Source organism: Cannabis sativa, chromosome 9 (genome assembly GCF_029168945.1).
Source record: "Cannabis sativa cultivar Pink pepper isolate KNU-18-1 chromosome 9, ASM2916894v1, whole genome shotgun sequence".
NCBI classification, from domain to species: domain Eukaryota; kingdom Viridiplantae; phylum Streptophyta; class Magnoliopsida; order Rosales; family Cannabaceae; genus Cannabis; species Cannabis sativa.
In genome coordinates, this window is record NC_083609.1 from 8,032,505 (window position 1) to 8,049,419 (window position 16,915).

Consider the following 16,915-nt stretch of genomic DNA (forward strand, 5'->3'; position numbering starts at 1 on the left):
CATCGCTTCATATCGTATTCTTGAATCCCCATCATCAAGAAAACTCAAGTTCCAGAGAGAAGGTTTTGATGCAAAAATTGGAAGATCATACCAATCTAAGGTTATTACAAAATCGATTCTATGGACTCCGGTACGCTTCCGCTATTCCTTAATTTTATTGTTTGATTCTCTTGAATTAATTAGGGCTATATACAGATTTACAGTATTTCTAACAAGCAAGGCTCTACAAATTTCACAACTGCATGGGTCAGCAGTAAGCAAAAGCTTAAGTTTGTCATGAGGATGGATTAGTAAAACATCCAGTGTGGGAACAACCTTAGTGGCTTGATCTTTATTAGATGATGAATCCTTTACAACTTTACAATGGTGGAACGAAATTACATCAATGGCTCCAATCACAAATCAACAAAGAGACAACTCTTCTAAGTACACAATACAATTCTCAATTCTCTTGGTTCTATTTCCTCAATTCATACCTTTGAATTTGAATCACCCTTTTATGAAATTTTAACTACTAAAACTCTGGTTTTATCTGTATAAAGAAATGTATTAGTTCTCCAATATATTTATATAAAACATGTATTTTGCCTTGGAGTTTTACCAAAGCAGACTAGCAGCATTTTCTTGGAACTCACAAAACTAAAACTACTCTACAGATTAAGAAATAGACTGTGACCAAGTTATACATCATGAAATCTTAATACATAATAATTCAATGGCTCCAGTAGAGCACTCACGATTTGACTACTTGAGAAATTTCCAGTTAGCTCTCTTCAGACTCTGCACCAAAATTCACAAAAGATTAAGAAAAGCACGACTGCTGCATAATATATCAGTTCCTTTCATTTCTAGTCTGGAACACAAACAAATGCTACAATGTCTACTAAGGAAGAAAACTGAATTTGCTTTTTCAAAGCAAATAACCTTTTTGCATTTTACCTAAGCGTGAGAATGTAACTATTTTGGTGTGTGTTAGCTGTGAAAAGTACAGCATGATGGACCCTGTAACACTACTTAACAATGGTGAACACTTTCTAGTAGACAGGAGAGAACACTGATTTTCAATAATGAGAATTTGATAAACTAATAGTATGTATTTTATCACAGTATGTAAGATAAATAGCTGGCTTCTTTTCAATTTCAATCAAAATCGGCTTCATAGCTAAAAGGGTCCATCATATGGGGTTCATGTTATGAACAAGAGGAATAGAAAAACTTGTTGAGTGAGAGATGCATACCGTGAGTGAATAGCTTCCATGTTGTCTTCCTTGTAAACACCAAGTAGAGAACCACGGACAGATAAAAGCATCTCTCCAGGCTTTGGAAGCCTCAGTGTTTTCGGTGTCATTCCAACAGATAGCCTTTGGCTACTCATCTACAGAATTTAAGGGTTAATAAAGTTATTATCTATACCAATCTAACAGCCATGCATTCTTTTAAGCCCATAAACAAAAAATCTGAATTATTATTGCCAATATCAATTGATGTAGCCCACTGTTACACAACTCCAAAAGACAGAAATAGCAGGAAACAAATATAGGTAATAGGTGAAATTGATCTCAATTAGTATGCTAATATTTAAGAATTACAGTGATGCCGAGTTGTACTACTCAATTCAAGATTAACCCCTCTCTCCCCCCTTACTCAACTATATATGTATATATATATTATCCTATTCTCCCACTTATTTATTCTCAATACAATGACTCATACACCCTTTTATTTATACCCTTCTATCTTGTTCTACTCATTATGGGATCTAACACATCACGGGATCACCAGCCTTGTTGGCAATACACATCCCCTAGACCACTTCTGTTAGACTTTAGTCCCTCAAGTTTGACACACTTTGCATCTCACTTAGCTTTACTGTTTTTCTGTTCTTATGACATAACAAGGTTCGAGCCTAGCAAATTATCAGCAGCCTCACAAATAATATTGACGCTCAAAATAAAACAAAAGAAGCACTCCTGAAGTCACATACCCAGGTGTACAAAAAGCATCTTGTAACCCCAGCATCTATGTTTCAGATGGCTCCTCCAGAACCTACAATAAAGAAAAGCTTAAAAGTTAGCCAGATAGGGAGTCAAAACACAAAAAATACACATCAAATGTGAAAGAAATTGAATTAAATAATTTTTTAGTTAGCTAAGAAAATAAAAGTCAACAAATTCCTAGGACATAATAGACAAATATAAATTCCAAGAGAACATACAAAGTCTCTGATCTGCAGATCTTCACCAGCAAAATGGCTTGTTTTCACTGCCATTAATCAATTAATTTACATAAGATACAGCAAGAACACTAACTTTTATTACAATTCTATGTTAAATCAAATAAAAAATTGTTTAGAACCTGTTCTATTAGAAAAGTCAAAACCACCCAAAGATGGGATTGCTGCAGAATAATTGGAATAAGCCATGGACAATCGACGCAGAAGGGAGGCGTGGAGCTCTCTTCTATTGTCATCAGAGACATTGTCTTCTTTAGTTTTCCTTTGTACTTCAGCGTCTCTATTTTGTCCATTTCTTACCACTGACAAATTCAGAAAGTTCTCTGCAAAATATTGCAATACAGGGTTCTGCAACTGCTCCTTTTTAAATTACGAACGGAGCAAACGCAATTCAGTCAACAGATGCTCAATCTTTACATCCCGAATAGCTCTAATGGCAGCAATTTGACGCTCAACTAATTAAAATTTAAAAAAATTATAACAGGCAACATAAAAATAGAAGCAGCTTATGATATATTTTGTTAGCTTATGATTTTTTTGTTGCAATAAAAATTTTTATGTAGAAAAAAAAAATAATGAAAAAACTCCTATATTTTATTATTTATTTAGTTTTTATAATTAAATAATTATTGTTTAGTTTTTATTTTCAGTTTTAAAATTATTTAATAATTCTTTTGAAATCGGATCACTAATTCATTTATAAGTGTTAGTTTAGTCAGATCTAATGGAACTTAACAGAACTAAGATTAAAAATTGTAACAAAATGTAACATAAATTAATTAAATTGTCGAAAAAATTATATAATATATAAGTGTGTAAAACTAAAAATATGAAATATTTATATTGCCGATAAAAATCATCTTTATTCTTAATTTATTATCTCTAAATAAAATTGAGGGCAGGGCGATGGTTTTTAATTGCCATATATGATTGTCCAACGAAATTTGTAGAAAATCTAAATAAGCGCCACGTGGATCAATTTTAATATTCAATCTTTATTTATTTATAATTTTATTCCAAAGTTTTAGCTACTATATTATTTACTTATTTTTGCTTAACTTAGCTGCTATATTTATTGATCACACCTAATATGGCTTTGGAGAAAGAAAACAATAAAAAAGAAAAAGTAAGCTTTTGACCAAATAAATAATTAACATTTTATATATATATTGATTACAATTAAAAAAGTTGTACCCTTTTTAGTGCACATTAATACATTATATAACTAGATGTAGTTTATTAACCAAGACATTCTTGATTCTACTTATCCATTTGTCACAAAACTTTTTTTTTTCTTATTCTCCACTATTTAATTAAATAAATAAATAAAAATAAAAAAGTGAATAATATTGTGGGCTCTGAATCTCCACACCCACAAAGTTGATGATCCCAAAGCAGCTCATTCAATGGTTGGGAAATTTTGAAAATTAACATGGTGGGGTTAGTTTTCAAGCTATTTAATTGAAAAGCTACACTAGATGTAAGTGGGGAATTAAGTCTATTATTAATACTTAATATTTGTTTTATGACTTTTATCAAAAAAAAATATATATATTTATTATGAAAAATACTAAAGTGTATTAGTAGTGAGGTGTTATAAATGTTGTACAGTTTAATATTCTCGTAAGACGCTATTTATAGGAAGTGTTAAATACCACAAGTTCACGTATATAATGGGAACTATTATAATAAGAATTATATGTTTTACTTATTAATATGAATAATAATTTATAAATTTTGATTTAATTCAATGACTCAAATTAACTCTTAAAAATTATACTATAATTAATATATTTTTATTTATAATTAATTTTAAATATTATTAATTACAGGTTCAACTAACCAAACTCTAACTTAACTCCAAATTTATATTTTTTTCCTTTTTATTTTATATCTATTTAAACTTTAATTTTAATTATATATTTTTTTAATTTCAAAATTTTAATATATTTTAATTGAATATATTTTTAAGACAATAATTATACTTATAGAAAACTACAACATCTTCAACTTATAATAATTTTATAATAATTAAGTACTCTTAAAATAATTAAAACGTGATGACTTTAATCCTTTAGAAGTAATATTTTTTTTTTCTTTATTTATATTTAATTCAATTACTTTAATAATTTTAAAAGAGAAATGAGCTCATATACTATTTTTTAATTTTTTTTTTCAAATTTACGGTTTGAGTTTCTAAACTAGTTTCTCCAGTAGTTTTTATGTGGGTTGCTATACAAATTTTAGTTGCGATTTAGGTTGCTCCGTTAGTTGCAATAGGAATTTCTATGTAGAATTTCGTAAAAATACAAAAAAATTGTTTTGAAGTATAAAAATAAAAAAAACCCAATTCTAACATTCTATCATATTATAGTAATATTAAGTATTATTTGGGAAAAGACATATAGTAAATACATATTATTACATTTGAAAACATATATATATATATTTTATACACAACAAAATATAAGAATCAATTTACACATTAAAATTATTTTAGCATATTTGGTAAGTTATTATATCTCTTGTTAAGTGACGTAAGTTCAATCATCGACACCTTCATTTGATAATTTTATACCGTTTATTTTTTGTCTATTTTATTTCATTTAAATTTTTTTTGAAGAGTTTTTATCTCCTCTTTATCATTCTCAATAGGAGTGACGTGTTCATTCAATCTATTCTGCATTATTTTACTCATAGTGCATCTGATCCGTACTAAGTGCGAATTTTATATTTTGGAATCCAATCCAATTTGCATAATAACTCAAACTCAATCTGCAAAAGTGCGGATTGGATCGGTAATTTTGGATTGGTTACTTTTTAATATTGAATTACTTAATATGTATTAATTTTTTTTTTTTCACATAACTAACAACAAAATAAAATAAATTATTGTTGTTTTATGTCTCCAACAACAAACTAAAATAAATAGACCAACATTGATAATCTTACTTGTATATAGTAATAGGTCTAGATCAAGCTCTTATCTCTCAGCTCATTTAGGATTTGAACAAGTCCTTCTCATTAAAGGATCTTGAAGAAGTACATTATTTCTCGGGAGTAGAGATTCATAGAGAATTTACGGGTATGTATCTATCGCAAACAAGGTATATTACTGATCTTTTGGTAAAACCTCACATGAAAGGTGCCAATTCTTTGTTCCAATCCTATTAAAGCTTCTACCTAGCTTTCTCTTCACCGGGGTGACTATTTGAAGATCCTACACTCTATAGGAGTACAATTGGTGCCCTACAATGCTTACAACTCACTCGACCAGATGTTGCTTTTGTCTAGGGCTGAGCATAAAATCCAGAGAACTGAAAAAACCGTTCAAACCGACCTACCGAACATTTGGGAACCGAAAGCCGGCGGGCAGAAAGCCGAAAAAACCGACAACGGTTTAAACCGCCAATAGTCGGTCGGTTTTTTTTTGGACCGTAAACCGACCAATAAAACCGAAACCGACCGAAATACCGTATACATATATAATTTTTTAATTTTTTAGTTTGTTTATTATATTCTAATTGTATATACTATATAGTATATACTGATAAGTAAAATATATAATATATAATATATTGTTATTTTATTAATATTAAAATTTAAAAGTAATAACTTTATTAAAGTCATTCACTATTTTGGACTTATAAGTTATATTTGATTTGTGTTGTATTATGTTGTATTTTAGAGTTTGAACTTTTAACTAGACATTATAATTTGTATGGTTGGACTTGTAAAATATATAATGATGTGTTTAGAGTTTGTATTAATGTGCTTATAAAATAAATTTTATTATATTTTACAAAAAAAAAATCGGTTTGGTCGGTTTTAACCGATTAAACCGCGGTTCACATTGGTCGGTTTTAAGGATGTTTCTGGATTGGTCGGTCGGTTTTCGGATTGAACCAATCCAAACCGAAAACCGAATTTCGGATTTTTTTTTGTAAAAAAACCGACCAAACCGACCGATGCTCAGCCCTACTTTTGTCATAAACAAATTAAGTCAATTTCTCAAGACACCTACAGCACTTCATTGGGAGGCATGCAAACGACTCCTTTGATATCTTAAAGGCACCATTAGAGAAGGGTTAGTGTTTTGACCTGCTGCTGACTTTACATTAACCAACTACTCTGATGTCGATTGGGCATCGTGTGTTTGATGAGACGCTCCACAGCTGGCTATGTGATCTTTCTTGGTAGCAATCTAATATCCTAGTTTTCCAAAAAGCAACATGTAGTTGCTCGTTTGAGTACTGAGAGTGAGTTTTGCTCACTCGCAAATACTAATGCAGAACTTCGATGGATTACTTCTCTTCTCATTGAACTCCAAGTTCCTTTGAGCCACTGTCCAATAATCTGGATTGACAACCAAAGTACTACTGTACTTGCTGCAAATTCTGTGTTTCATACTCGTTCGAAACATATTAAAATTGATTTGCACTTTGTCAGAGATCAACTTATAAATAAACAACTTTCAGTATCAATATGCCTACCATTGGTCAAGTGGCTTATCTTCTCATAAATCCATTGTCTACCATAATAGAAAATGCTCCCACCGTATAGACAAAAGTGATATCTCTACTAAGAAGTTTCTCATATCTTTATATATTAAGTGTAACTATCTAAAGTGATTATTGGTTTAACAGTATTTTATTTTTATTATTTGTCAATTTTAATATAATATATATGCTATTATTTAGTATAATATTCTTAGTTAGTTTTTAAATAATTCAACAAATAACATTTTAGTATTTATTTATAACAGGGATACCACCACTTCTTAATCCTAATAGTAGGGATGTTGTTGTTTTCGGTATGTGAAGAAATTACAATTCATTATTATATGACGATAATATTATAAATAATTTATAATATTTTATTAATTTTTAAAAAATTCTAAATAATTTATAATGTTAAAAATAAGTTTTAAAGTGTTAATTGCATGTTAAAAATAAACAAATAAGCTATAATATAAGTGCTAATAATAAAAATGTGCCCATCCATAAAATTTCTCAATATATAAACATAACTGAAAATTAACTTCCAACCATTTGTAAGAGATCTATTTTCTTATTTAAATAAGAGATCTATTGACTTTGAAGATTCCATTTTTTCTTTTTTTCTTTTTTTTAAAAAAAAAAGATTGAAGATTCCTTTTAAAATGTTTAGTTTGTATACTTTATAGTATGCTTGTATTACAAAACATAATTTGAAAAAGAAAATGGCACTCATTATTTATTAAATGTAAAAATTAAAAAGTTAAAAAGCAACTTTTTGTTCATTATATAATATTTCATTGTTCATCCCAAAAAAGTTGATTTTTTTTTAAAAAAAAACTAGAGGGTGATTTTGTTATTTTTATCTTATTTAAGTATTTATATATTACAATTTTACTTGGGATTCGAACCCAGGATCTCCAAGACATACACCCACCTATAGCCACTTGAGCTTGTTTTTCTATCTTATTTATTTATTTATTTTAGAACTTTCTTTATTTGGAGTTATGTAGTTATGTAGCTCCACAAAGTTCCAGTTGGTACTGAAAGAAGATCGTTATGATCAAAGATGCTATTAAGATCTAAATTGAGGCTGATGAGTTTAAGTGCAACTTATTAATTGTACTTATTTGATCTTTCTTTTAAAGTTTTCCAAATAATATTCTTACTTACTAAAAATAAATATTAAAACTGCTAATTAAGAAGTAAAGATGATTCAACAAAACTTTTCTTCCCCTTAATAATAAAAGTGGATAAAGTAGTTGAACTTGAAGGTTATGATTTTTTTTCTTTTTTTGGACAAAAAGTCAAAGTTCTTATTAATTAAATTTGATTTTTCTTTCTTTCATTTTGTAGTATATATATACATATATATAAATATTTATATATACATATATATAATGAGTCCAAGATGATATAGCAATTAAACATTGACCAGCCATTGTAACTTTGTCACTTTCATGCTACTTGTCTTCTTCCTATATCTGTACCTTGCAGCTTACTTTTATATATATATATTTATATATTTATATATATATACCTCTCACCACCTTAACTACCTTAAATCTGTTATTGCCTCTCTCATGCTTTAACTGAAGGTAATAATAATCACTGTTCACTCTGGGTTCTGCCTTTTGAGCCTTATATGCATCTCTCTCCATAAGTATTGTATTACAATCTTTTTCATTGGTTTTGAAACTTTGTTTGTTTGTTTCAATGGGTTTTCTCAACCAGAAAATTTGATAGGTTTTTCATAAAGTTTGGTGTGAATGATGAGAGAGAGATCAATGGTGTTGAAAAACAACTTCTGGGTTCTTGTTTTTGCTCTACTCCTATTTGGATTTGCAGCTAATTTTCACACTGCAAAAGGCACTCCTAGGCCTAGGCCTCGGCGGATTCTTTTAGATACTGATGTTGATACAGATGATTTCTTTGCTCTGCTCTACCTTTTAAAGCTTAACAGATCAGACTTTGACTTAGAGGTAATCAACTAACCTTTTTCTTTCTTCATGTGATTTGTCTATTACAATTTTAGCCCACTTAAAAGATTAGACAGCACCACACACAAATTTGAAAACAAACATTTTTCAAACAAATTGTTGCATATTGACAGTTACGTATTATAATCCTTGATACCATCGAAGCATTGAGTTTTCATATTCTTCTTCTTCTTATTTCCTTTTTTTTAAAAAAAAAATTAAATAATTGTTGTTTTTTTATATTGGTATTGATGATGATGATAATAACAGTAGTAAAATATTATTCTGGTCAAAGGATAAAAGAACACTTGATGTTAGGACCATAATGTGTCCTAGTATTGGTTTTACCAATTACTACTGTAATAACATCTTTTACTTTTAAAAGCTTATTCTTGCTTTGCTTTTTCTAGTCTCCAATTTGAAAAGCTAATTTATAAGAATTCTTTTAATTTTAGTTTTTTTACCTCATTTTAGGGAGTGACTATCAACACAAATGCCTGGAGTAATGCTGGACATGCTGTGAATCAGCTCTATGACATTCTTTACATGATGGGGCGCGATGATGTCGCTGTTGGAGTTGGCGGCGAAGGAGGAATACTTAAAGATGGTACCATTCTTCCAAATGTTGGTGGATATCTTCCTATAATAGAACAGGCATGATGAACACATTGATTGTCTTCTACATAGAAAAAAAAAAAAAACAGAAACAAAAACACTTTGTACATTGCCATAACATGTCTATATATTTCAGGGTGTTACAACCACTGGGGGATGTAGATATAGACAAGCTATCCCAGTTGGTATTGGAGGTCGTATGGATGTTGATACAAATTTTGGCATTAGAAAAGCTTTTCTTCCTCAGGTATATGAACTTTTTATTCTACTGATCTGAGTTATACTAAGAAATAATCAATACTTTTTCATTTTTTTTATGACTTAGGGGAGCAGGAGATATAGACCAACTACTCAACCAACTACTCAACAGGTTATGTATGATAAAATATCTGCTGGTCCTATAACTGTTATGGCTATAGGAGCACATACAAACTTAGCCATTTTCCTTATGAAATATCCACATTTGAAGAAAAATGTGGAGCATATTTATGTCATGGGGGGTGGAGTGAAATCAAAGAACCCGACAGGTTGTTGTCCCAAAAATTCTACTTCATGTACTCGTCAGCAATGTGGCGATCCTGGCAATTTGTATACAGCCTACACTAGTAATCCTTATGCAGAGTTCAATATCTTTGGAGACCCTTTTGCAGCATATCAGGTATGACAATATTAATTTGAACAAAATGATGTCTTGGGCAATATATTAAAGAAACTAAAACTCAATGGTTGTAACTTAAACAGAATAATGACGATTTTTTAGGTGTTTCATTCTGGTATTCCTATCACACTCATCCCTTTGGATGCGACGAACACTATTCCTATCAATAAGGAATTTTTCGATACATTTGAGAAGACTCAGAATACATATGAGGCACAATATACTTTCCAATCCTTGAAGATGGCTCGTGACACTTGGTTTGGTGACCAATTCTACACGGTAGTGTCTTTGATGATGTTAAGTTCAAGCCAACAGTATTAATTTATTTCTTATTTTTGCTGTTAAATAATCAAACTAATTTACTATGTTTAGAGCTATTTCATGTGGGACTCCTTCACATCCGGTGTGGCTGTCTCAATCATGAGCAACTTAAATAAAAAGAATGGTGAAAATGAGTTTGCTGAAATGGAATACATGAACATAACAGTTGTTACTTCAAACAAGCCTTATGGGATATCAGATGGATCCAATCCATTCTTTGATGGCCTGAAAGTTCCCAAGTTCAACTTAAAGAGAGGTGGTGTTCATAGTGGTCATGTCCAAACAGGACTTGAGGATCCATTTTGCATTGCCAAGAATAATGGGAAAGGGAGATGTAAGGTAATTTCTTATTTATTTCATGTGAAATCAACCAATTTCTACAGTAAAACTTGTGTTATTTTTGTTTGGTATAATGGCTTTAATCTAAAGTTCCTTAGATCTTGTAAACAGGATGGTTATACAGAAGTGGTGACTGGACCTGAGGCGGTTCGAGTTCTTGTTGCAACAAAAGCAAAACTGAATCCAGATCCTAACAGCCCACTTGACAGAACCTTTTACAAAAGTTTCTTAAATGTAATTCAAAAGAAATTGTTTCCATGCTTCTAAATATGATTGCCTATACTATTTTATGACATTGTTTTGGGGTCACAGGTGTTAAATGCTCCTCAAAACAGTGGAAGATTCAATTTCACAACACAGTTTCCAAACTACAAAGAAGTTCTTTACAAACCAGATTTGAAAAAAAGAAGACTAGGAAAACCAGTTGTATTTGACATGGACATGAGTGCTGGAGATTTTCTAGCTCTGTTGTATCTTCTGAAAGTTCCACTTGAAGTCATCAACCTTAAGGTAATGAAAGTTTTGGTTTTGCCTCCAACAAAAAATGTTAATAACACAAAAAGGAATTATCTTTTGTTTATGTAATAATGCTAATAAAATATCAGTTTATTGATTTGTTCATGCTGTCTTCTCTCTTGGAAATGTAGGCAATAATAATAAGCCCAACTGGGTGGGCAAATGCTGCAACAATAGACATTGTTTATGACATACTTCATATGATGGGCCGCGACGACATCCCAGTTGGTCTAGGAGAAGTTTTTGCACTGAACCAGTCTCTTCCAACATTTTCTGCTGTTGGAGACTGCAAATACATTAAGGCCATCCCACATGGCAGTGGAGGATTTCTGGACTCTGATACACTCTATGGCCTTGCTCGAGATTTACCAAGAAGTCCAAGAAGGTTATGATTATGTTACAAATTGATATATATATATATAGAGAGAGAGAGAGAGAGAGAGAGATTTCTTTGATGGTTTTTCTTTTAGTTAGAGTTGAATTAAGTGTTTGAGTTTTTCTTGTTTTTTTTATGTTTCAGGTATACAGCAGAAAATTCTATCAAGTATGGAGCTCCTCGCGATACAGATCATCCTGAACTAAGGCAACCACTATCACAGGAAGTATGGGATTCTGTACTGAAGACACTTGATCCTGGTTTAAAGATTACAGTGCTCACCAATGGACCCTTAACCAATCTAGCCAAGCTTATTTCATCTAACAAGAAAGCAAGCTCTCTAATTCAAGTGAGTATAAAGAGAAATCCCAAGTAGACTTACTTAGCATATCAGGCTGCAAACTCCAAAACTCTTTAGAATTCTAACATTTTCCAATTATGTCTATGCTCTTTTGCAGCATGTATATATAGTTGGAGGACATATAAGCAATGGTCATATGGACAAAGGAAATTTGTTTTCAGTTCCTTCAAATAACTATGCAGAATTCAACATGTTTCTTGATCCTTTGGCTGCAAAGACAGTCTTTGAATCAACACTTGACATCACACTCATTCCCCTCAGTGTCCAGCGCAGCGTCAGCTCATATAAAAAGATCTTGAAAAAGTTGAGCAAGACAAAAACCACAGCTGAGTCTCGGTTCGCACTGCGTTTGCTGTCATTGCTACATCTTTTGAAACAAAATCATAGTAGATATAACCACATGGTAAAGTTTTTCATCCATTTCTACTTTTTGAGACATTCTCCTCTTTCTGCTTCTTTTTTATGGTAAAGAAAAAGATTTTGTCATTCAACGTAACAGTTTTTTATATCATTTTGAATAGTATTTGGTTGAAATTGCAGGATACTTTCTTGGGGGAAATCCTTGGTGCAGTTTTCTTAGCTAATGATCATTCTCAACTGAGTCCATCATTGCAAGTCAAACCCATCAAAGTCTATGCTCATGGGATTGAATCAAAAGATGGGCAAACTTGGATTGATGTAAAGAAAGGAAAATCAGTCAAAATATTGGAGAACATTAATGACACTGTATATTATAATGTGCTTGCAAAACAGCTCAGTTATGAGAAGCAGTCTGCTGTCATAGCAAGTTTTGATGAACAAAATAAACAGTGAAATCAGCTATCAGTTCATAAGAAAACACATCAATGATTCTAAATATTATTACTATTATTAGTTATACAGTTTTTATTTTTTGACATAATACAGCTTCATGTGCAATGCTTATAGTGAGAAAATATGTTCAAAGTGGAAAGTTCTTGTAGTGCATTGTAAGTAGTTCAGTTGAACAAAACAAAGATGAGATAGAACAAATAAAATGGCATTAAATCATTGTTTTTTGTATTAAACTTTTTAGCTTTGGAAAATAAACTTGACTTTTTTACTCTTTAAAAGCACAAAGTGAATGCAAAAACAGATGTACAAGATGGATAAAGGTTTTTGTCTTTTGGTGAATCAGATTATATATATTGAGGAAGGAAAAAGGATATATATTTATAAAATTTGGATTAAGAAAAATTGTATTCTAATGCTGTGAATAAGGATATTCTTTTCTCTATCTACAGTTTTCTTGCCTTTGATCTTGGTGGTCCATGTGCTGAAAGACTGAAAACCCATATGAAGTGTCAGCAGCATATCTTACCCTGCTGAAATAAATGAAAATGGTATTAATATTTCAGGATATGGATCCGTGTATGGAGTTTTTGTCATATCTTCTTCAGCCATTAATATTCCTTTCTTAGTTTTTTTTAATAAGACAAACATTAATAAATTCATTGAATAACAAAAGGGTGCACCATGCATTGCATATTCACCATTTTCAATTTCCAAAACTAGTGCTTGCAGATTTTGTTCAATCTCTAAATTTGATTTGGTTGGTTCACCAATGAAAAGTTATTGAATTAAAATCTCTTGGATTTCGTTTATAAGAAATGACTTAAATAACAAGTTATCATAGACGAGCTAAAATTTATGCACCTTCCTTTGATTCTACCTAATATTCTAAATTTACTTTGGTAATGGTGAGTGGTCTTTGTTCAATGTTCACTAGAGTTCTTCTCCCTTTCTCTTTTAAAAATACCAAACAAAGGAAAAGATGGGGTATCCTATGCCACCACCACCACTAATTTGATATGTTTTTGGCACTACTTTTATCTATCAAGGGGCCAAAAACATCCCCCACAAATCAAAGATTGACCTCTAAAAGAATCATATCTTTCAAATTGATTCCTATTCTTTTCTATTGGCTTTATACAAACAACAAAAACAAATGGAGTTTCTCACCCCAAATTTTTGTCAATTTTTGACAGCAAAGCAAGGAAGCCAACTAACAAGTCATATGAAGCTTAATGATACATGGTAGCAAACAGCTAATAGGATGATAAATAATGTAGTGATAATGATTTTGACAAGATAAATTGATTGGAACAATTACTTCTTGTCCAAGTAAGAAGATGTCATGTTGTAGGCTAAACTTTCCAAGCCACATAATCTCTGCAGGGTGTAAAATTTTCATGACCAAATAAAATGACTTGAAAACCTGAAAATTACACCAATGAGATGGCATAATGACATTTCATGATTAAAAATGCAATGAATGAATGAGTTTGTATTGGGTGTGAAAGATCATAGGAAGTAGGAAATGAGAATAGATTGATATAAACTCTTTTTCTCAGTGAAAATCATACACAATCACAGATTCACCATCAGTTAATTAGAGAATACTAATACAAAGACAAAAGTGTCTGAAACACTTGTAACATGCTTGCTTCTCTACAACAAACCCCACCCCTCATCTTCTTGTTTTGTCTGATTTTTCTTTTGTTTTTTGTTTCTTTGTTTTTTTGGTTTTTGGTAAGCCTTAGAATCCTAATTCCATCATAGGAATTGACCCACCAGCTGCCACAATTTGTTGCTCCAGCTGCACCCCACAAAATATAATTATCAGTTACAAGACTAATTATACCAGATAATTAATAACATTCACATAAATCAGCAAGTTGTTTAAGCAAAAACAAAAACAACTTCATTTTCCTTACCCTGAATAGATTTTCAAGCTTGTTCTTCACAAGGTAGTACTCTTGTTTTACTTGTTGAAGACATCTAAGGCAACTGTTTACAAAACATTTTCACTATGATCACCAAAAGTCCAAAACATTTATTTGAACCAAAAGAAAACTGCAAATGTTAGAGAGCAAAAGAACTCACGCATCGGTGTTCTGTTCCTCGCAGAAGTTGCGGAAAGCAACACAGCCATTTTTAACTCTCTCTGCACCTATGCTGTTCACCAAGAAAAAAAAGAACAAGAACAAGAAAACTCAGAAAATAATGTGGTTTAGAATGACTTGAACCAACCCCTTTTAAGAGAATAAGTCAGACTTCTAAGCCTGACCATGGTGGTTGATCTATATATAAAGTGTGTAAAGAAATGGTTTAAACCAAGTTGGGCAGTAGCAAGCTCAGCTAGGAGCCAATGGATCCTATGCACAAAAGAAAAACTAAAAAAAAAACTGAAAACTGAAAGAGGCATTATTTTGTAAAGTCAAGATTGCAAATAAGGATCTTTAAAATCAATGTTTCTGAAATAAAACTTCAATTTACCTAGAGCTGCTACCCTTGAGCTGGTGAACATGGGCATCAACTCTTTTGAAGTCAACACATTGCTGTTCTCTGTATGAAGAAAGAAAGAAACAAAAAGTTATAAAAGAACTCATAACAAACATTCATGTACTATTCAAAGTTACCAAAAGCAAAACATGATCATTACAATTAAAAACTTAAAAAGAAAAAAAGAGTTTGCTGAACAAACAAAAAGAATAATAATAAGAACTCTGAAGATAAGAAGGAAATATGGATCCTTACAAAGCTGCAGTGAGATCATTAAGAAGCTTTTCAGTATCATCAAAGAAGAGAGACACAACTTCAACAACAAAATCAGGGTTGCTCTCATCTTGTAACTGTAGGAGCTGTAAGAACTGGGAGTCCAGATACCTCTTCTCTCACCAAAACAACAACAAAAAGAAAGAAATAAGACAAAAACAAACAGACCAAATACATATCTATAAACCAAAATCAGCAAAAACAAAACAAACCCATCAAGGAAATAAACCCTTTTATATTATTTATTATTAATAACATTTCAAGTGTTTTTACTTTACCTCCATGAACAAGGACTTTGTATAGTCAACCCACTGTCTCTGCATCTGACCCACCTCCATATTTTTTGCTTCCTCTCTTCTCTACACACAACACAAGAGGAATACTAAGTTTTTAAAAAGCTGTGTCCCAACAAAGCTTGAGCCTTGAATTGCAGATCTTGAGAAGTTATTGCAGAATCAGAAAAAAAAAAAGTTATAAATGCTTGGAAACCTTGAAAAGGATTGGATGAATTGAATGTGATGTTCTTCTGCACAGCAGTAAAAAGAACAAAAATTTATCTGCTTTGGTATGAAGTAAGAGCTCTACTACTGTCTCCCACTTGTAGAGTCTAAACCCCTTTTGTTCTATTTATCTTTCTCTGGATTTGTGCTCTGTTTTGGATTGTTTTTATCACAATATCACACACAGAGCCCCCACTTAGACCAACTATGTTCTCTCTTTTGAAATATTTATGAGCATTTAAGCCTTCTATTCTATGTCTCTCTCTCTGTCCCTATTTTTTTTATTATTATTCTTTTCTATTTTTGCTATTTTTATTAACTTATTATGTCACCAATTTTTCCCTACCCCAACTTTCTTTTAAATTAAAAAAAAAAATGTAGTATTAATAAATAAAAGAACAATAGCAAATTAAATAGAAAAATATATGTGTTTTATAAAAAGGAGAATAAAAAACTCTACCTAGGGAATTATTAAATAAAATATACAATTTTTTTTTTCTAAATAGCAAAGTTCTTCTAGAATATTCTACATTACAAAATGTCAATTTTTCTCTGTGTTGTATACTCAAAAGGAAAAAAGGAAATCACTCAACTTGTTGTTTTCATTTTTTTTTTCTTGAAGAAAATTATGGAAATCTATTGAAATCATTCCTCTTTAGAAATTCTTTTACCTAAATAAGTTGAACCCATTTAGTACATTCCAATTTCAACTAAATTCATTACTTTCATTGAATCCATCTTTTTTACCAACTCTTTACCATATACTCACTCATTTCATACTTCATTAATATTAGTCACATCTCTAGCAAGTCCCCCCAAAAAAATTGGTTTAGTATATAGCAATTTTCTTGGACCCCAACCTTTAAATGCACTAAGAAAACTTATTTATTTTTTATCCTATAATTATTTTTTTATGTGTCATTTCATTTGATTTAAAGAAGAAAA

At 30.9% G+C, this 16,915-nt stretch overlaps 2 protein-coding genes, 1 long non-coding RNA gene and 1 pseudogene across 5 annotated transcripts; 1 reads left to right on the plus strand and 3 right to left on the minus strand.

The window, feature by feature from the left end:
* Nucleotides 1-303: 303 nt before the first annotated feature.
* On the minus strand, nucleotides 304-1,723 carry LOC133030877 (uncharacterized). Its single transcript, XR_009684411.1, has 2 exons — nucleotides 1,239-1,723; nucleotides 304-780 (listed from the first exon to the last, which is right to left on the minus strand). It is a non-coding gene; the product is annotated as an uncharacterized LOC133030877 (long non-coding RNA).
* Nucleotides 1,724-2,019: 296 nt separating this feature from the next.
* On the minus strand, nucleotides 2,020-8,390 carry LOC133031211 (uncharacterized; annotated as a pseudogene).
* Nucleotides 8,197-12,797, plus strand: LOC115722317 (nucleoside hydrolase 3). Of its 2 annotated transcripts, XM_030651502.2 has the most exons (13): nucleotides 8,197-8,327; nucleotides 8,464-8,711; nucleotides 9,183-9,362; nucleotides 9,460-9,570; nucleotides 9,649-9,981; nucleotides 10,084-10,260; nucleotides 10,354-10,641; nucleotides 10,753-10,875; nucleotides 10,954-11,151; nucleotides 11,289-11,542; nucleotides 11,678-11,882; nucleotides 11,992-12,297; nucleotides 12,435-12,797. In XM_030651502.2, the coding sequence occupies exons 2-13, from the start codon at nucleotides 8,499-8,501 to the stop codon at nucleotides 12,705-12,707; spliced, it is 2,661 nt and encodes an 886-aa protein (XP_030507362.2). In that variant the 5' UTR covers nucleotides 8,197-8,327; nucleotides 8,464-8,498; the 3' UTR covers nucleotides 12,708-12,797. The 2 variants fall into 2 exon arrangements, with proteins under 2 accessions (XP_030507362.2, XP_030507363.2); XM_030651503.2 differs by lacking the exon at nucleotides 8,197-8,327 and having other exon boundaries at nucleotides 8,346-8,711.
* A 1,429-nt stretch (nucleotides 12,798-14,226) lies between these two features.
* On the minus strand, nucleotides 14,227-16,628 carry LOC115722318 (histidine-containing phosphotransfer protein 1). Of its 2 annotated transcripts, none has more exons than XM_030651504.2 (7): nucleotides 15,960-16,628; nucleotides 15,749-15,829; nucleotides 15,453-15,583; nucleotides 15,192-15,260; nucleotides 14,799-14,870; nucleotides 14,630-14,702; nucleotides 14,227-14,511 (listed from the first exon to the last, which is right to left on the minus strand). In XM_030651504.2, the coding sequence occupies exons 2-7, from the start codon at nucleotides 15,806-15,808 to the stop codon at nucleotides 14,452-14,454; spliced, it is 465 nt and encodes a 154-aa protein (XP_030507364.1). In that variant the 5' UTR covers nucleotides 15,809-15,829; nucleotides 15,960-16,628; the 3' UTR covers nucleotides 14,227-14,451. The 2 variants fall into 2 exon arrangements, with proteins under 2 accessions (XP_030507364.1, XP_060960101.1); XM_061104118.1 differs by having other exon boundaries at nucleotides 15,749-15,824; nucleotides 15,960-16,611.
* Between the last annotated feature and the right edge of the window lie 287 nt (nucleotides 16,629-16,915).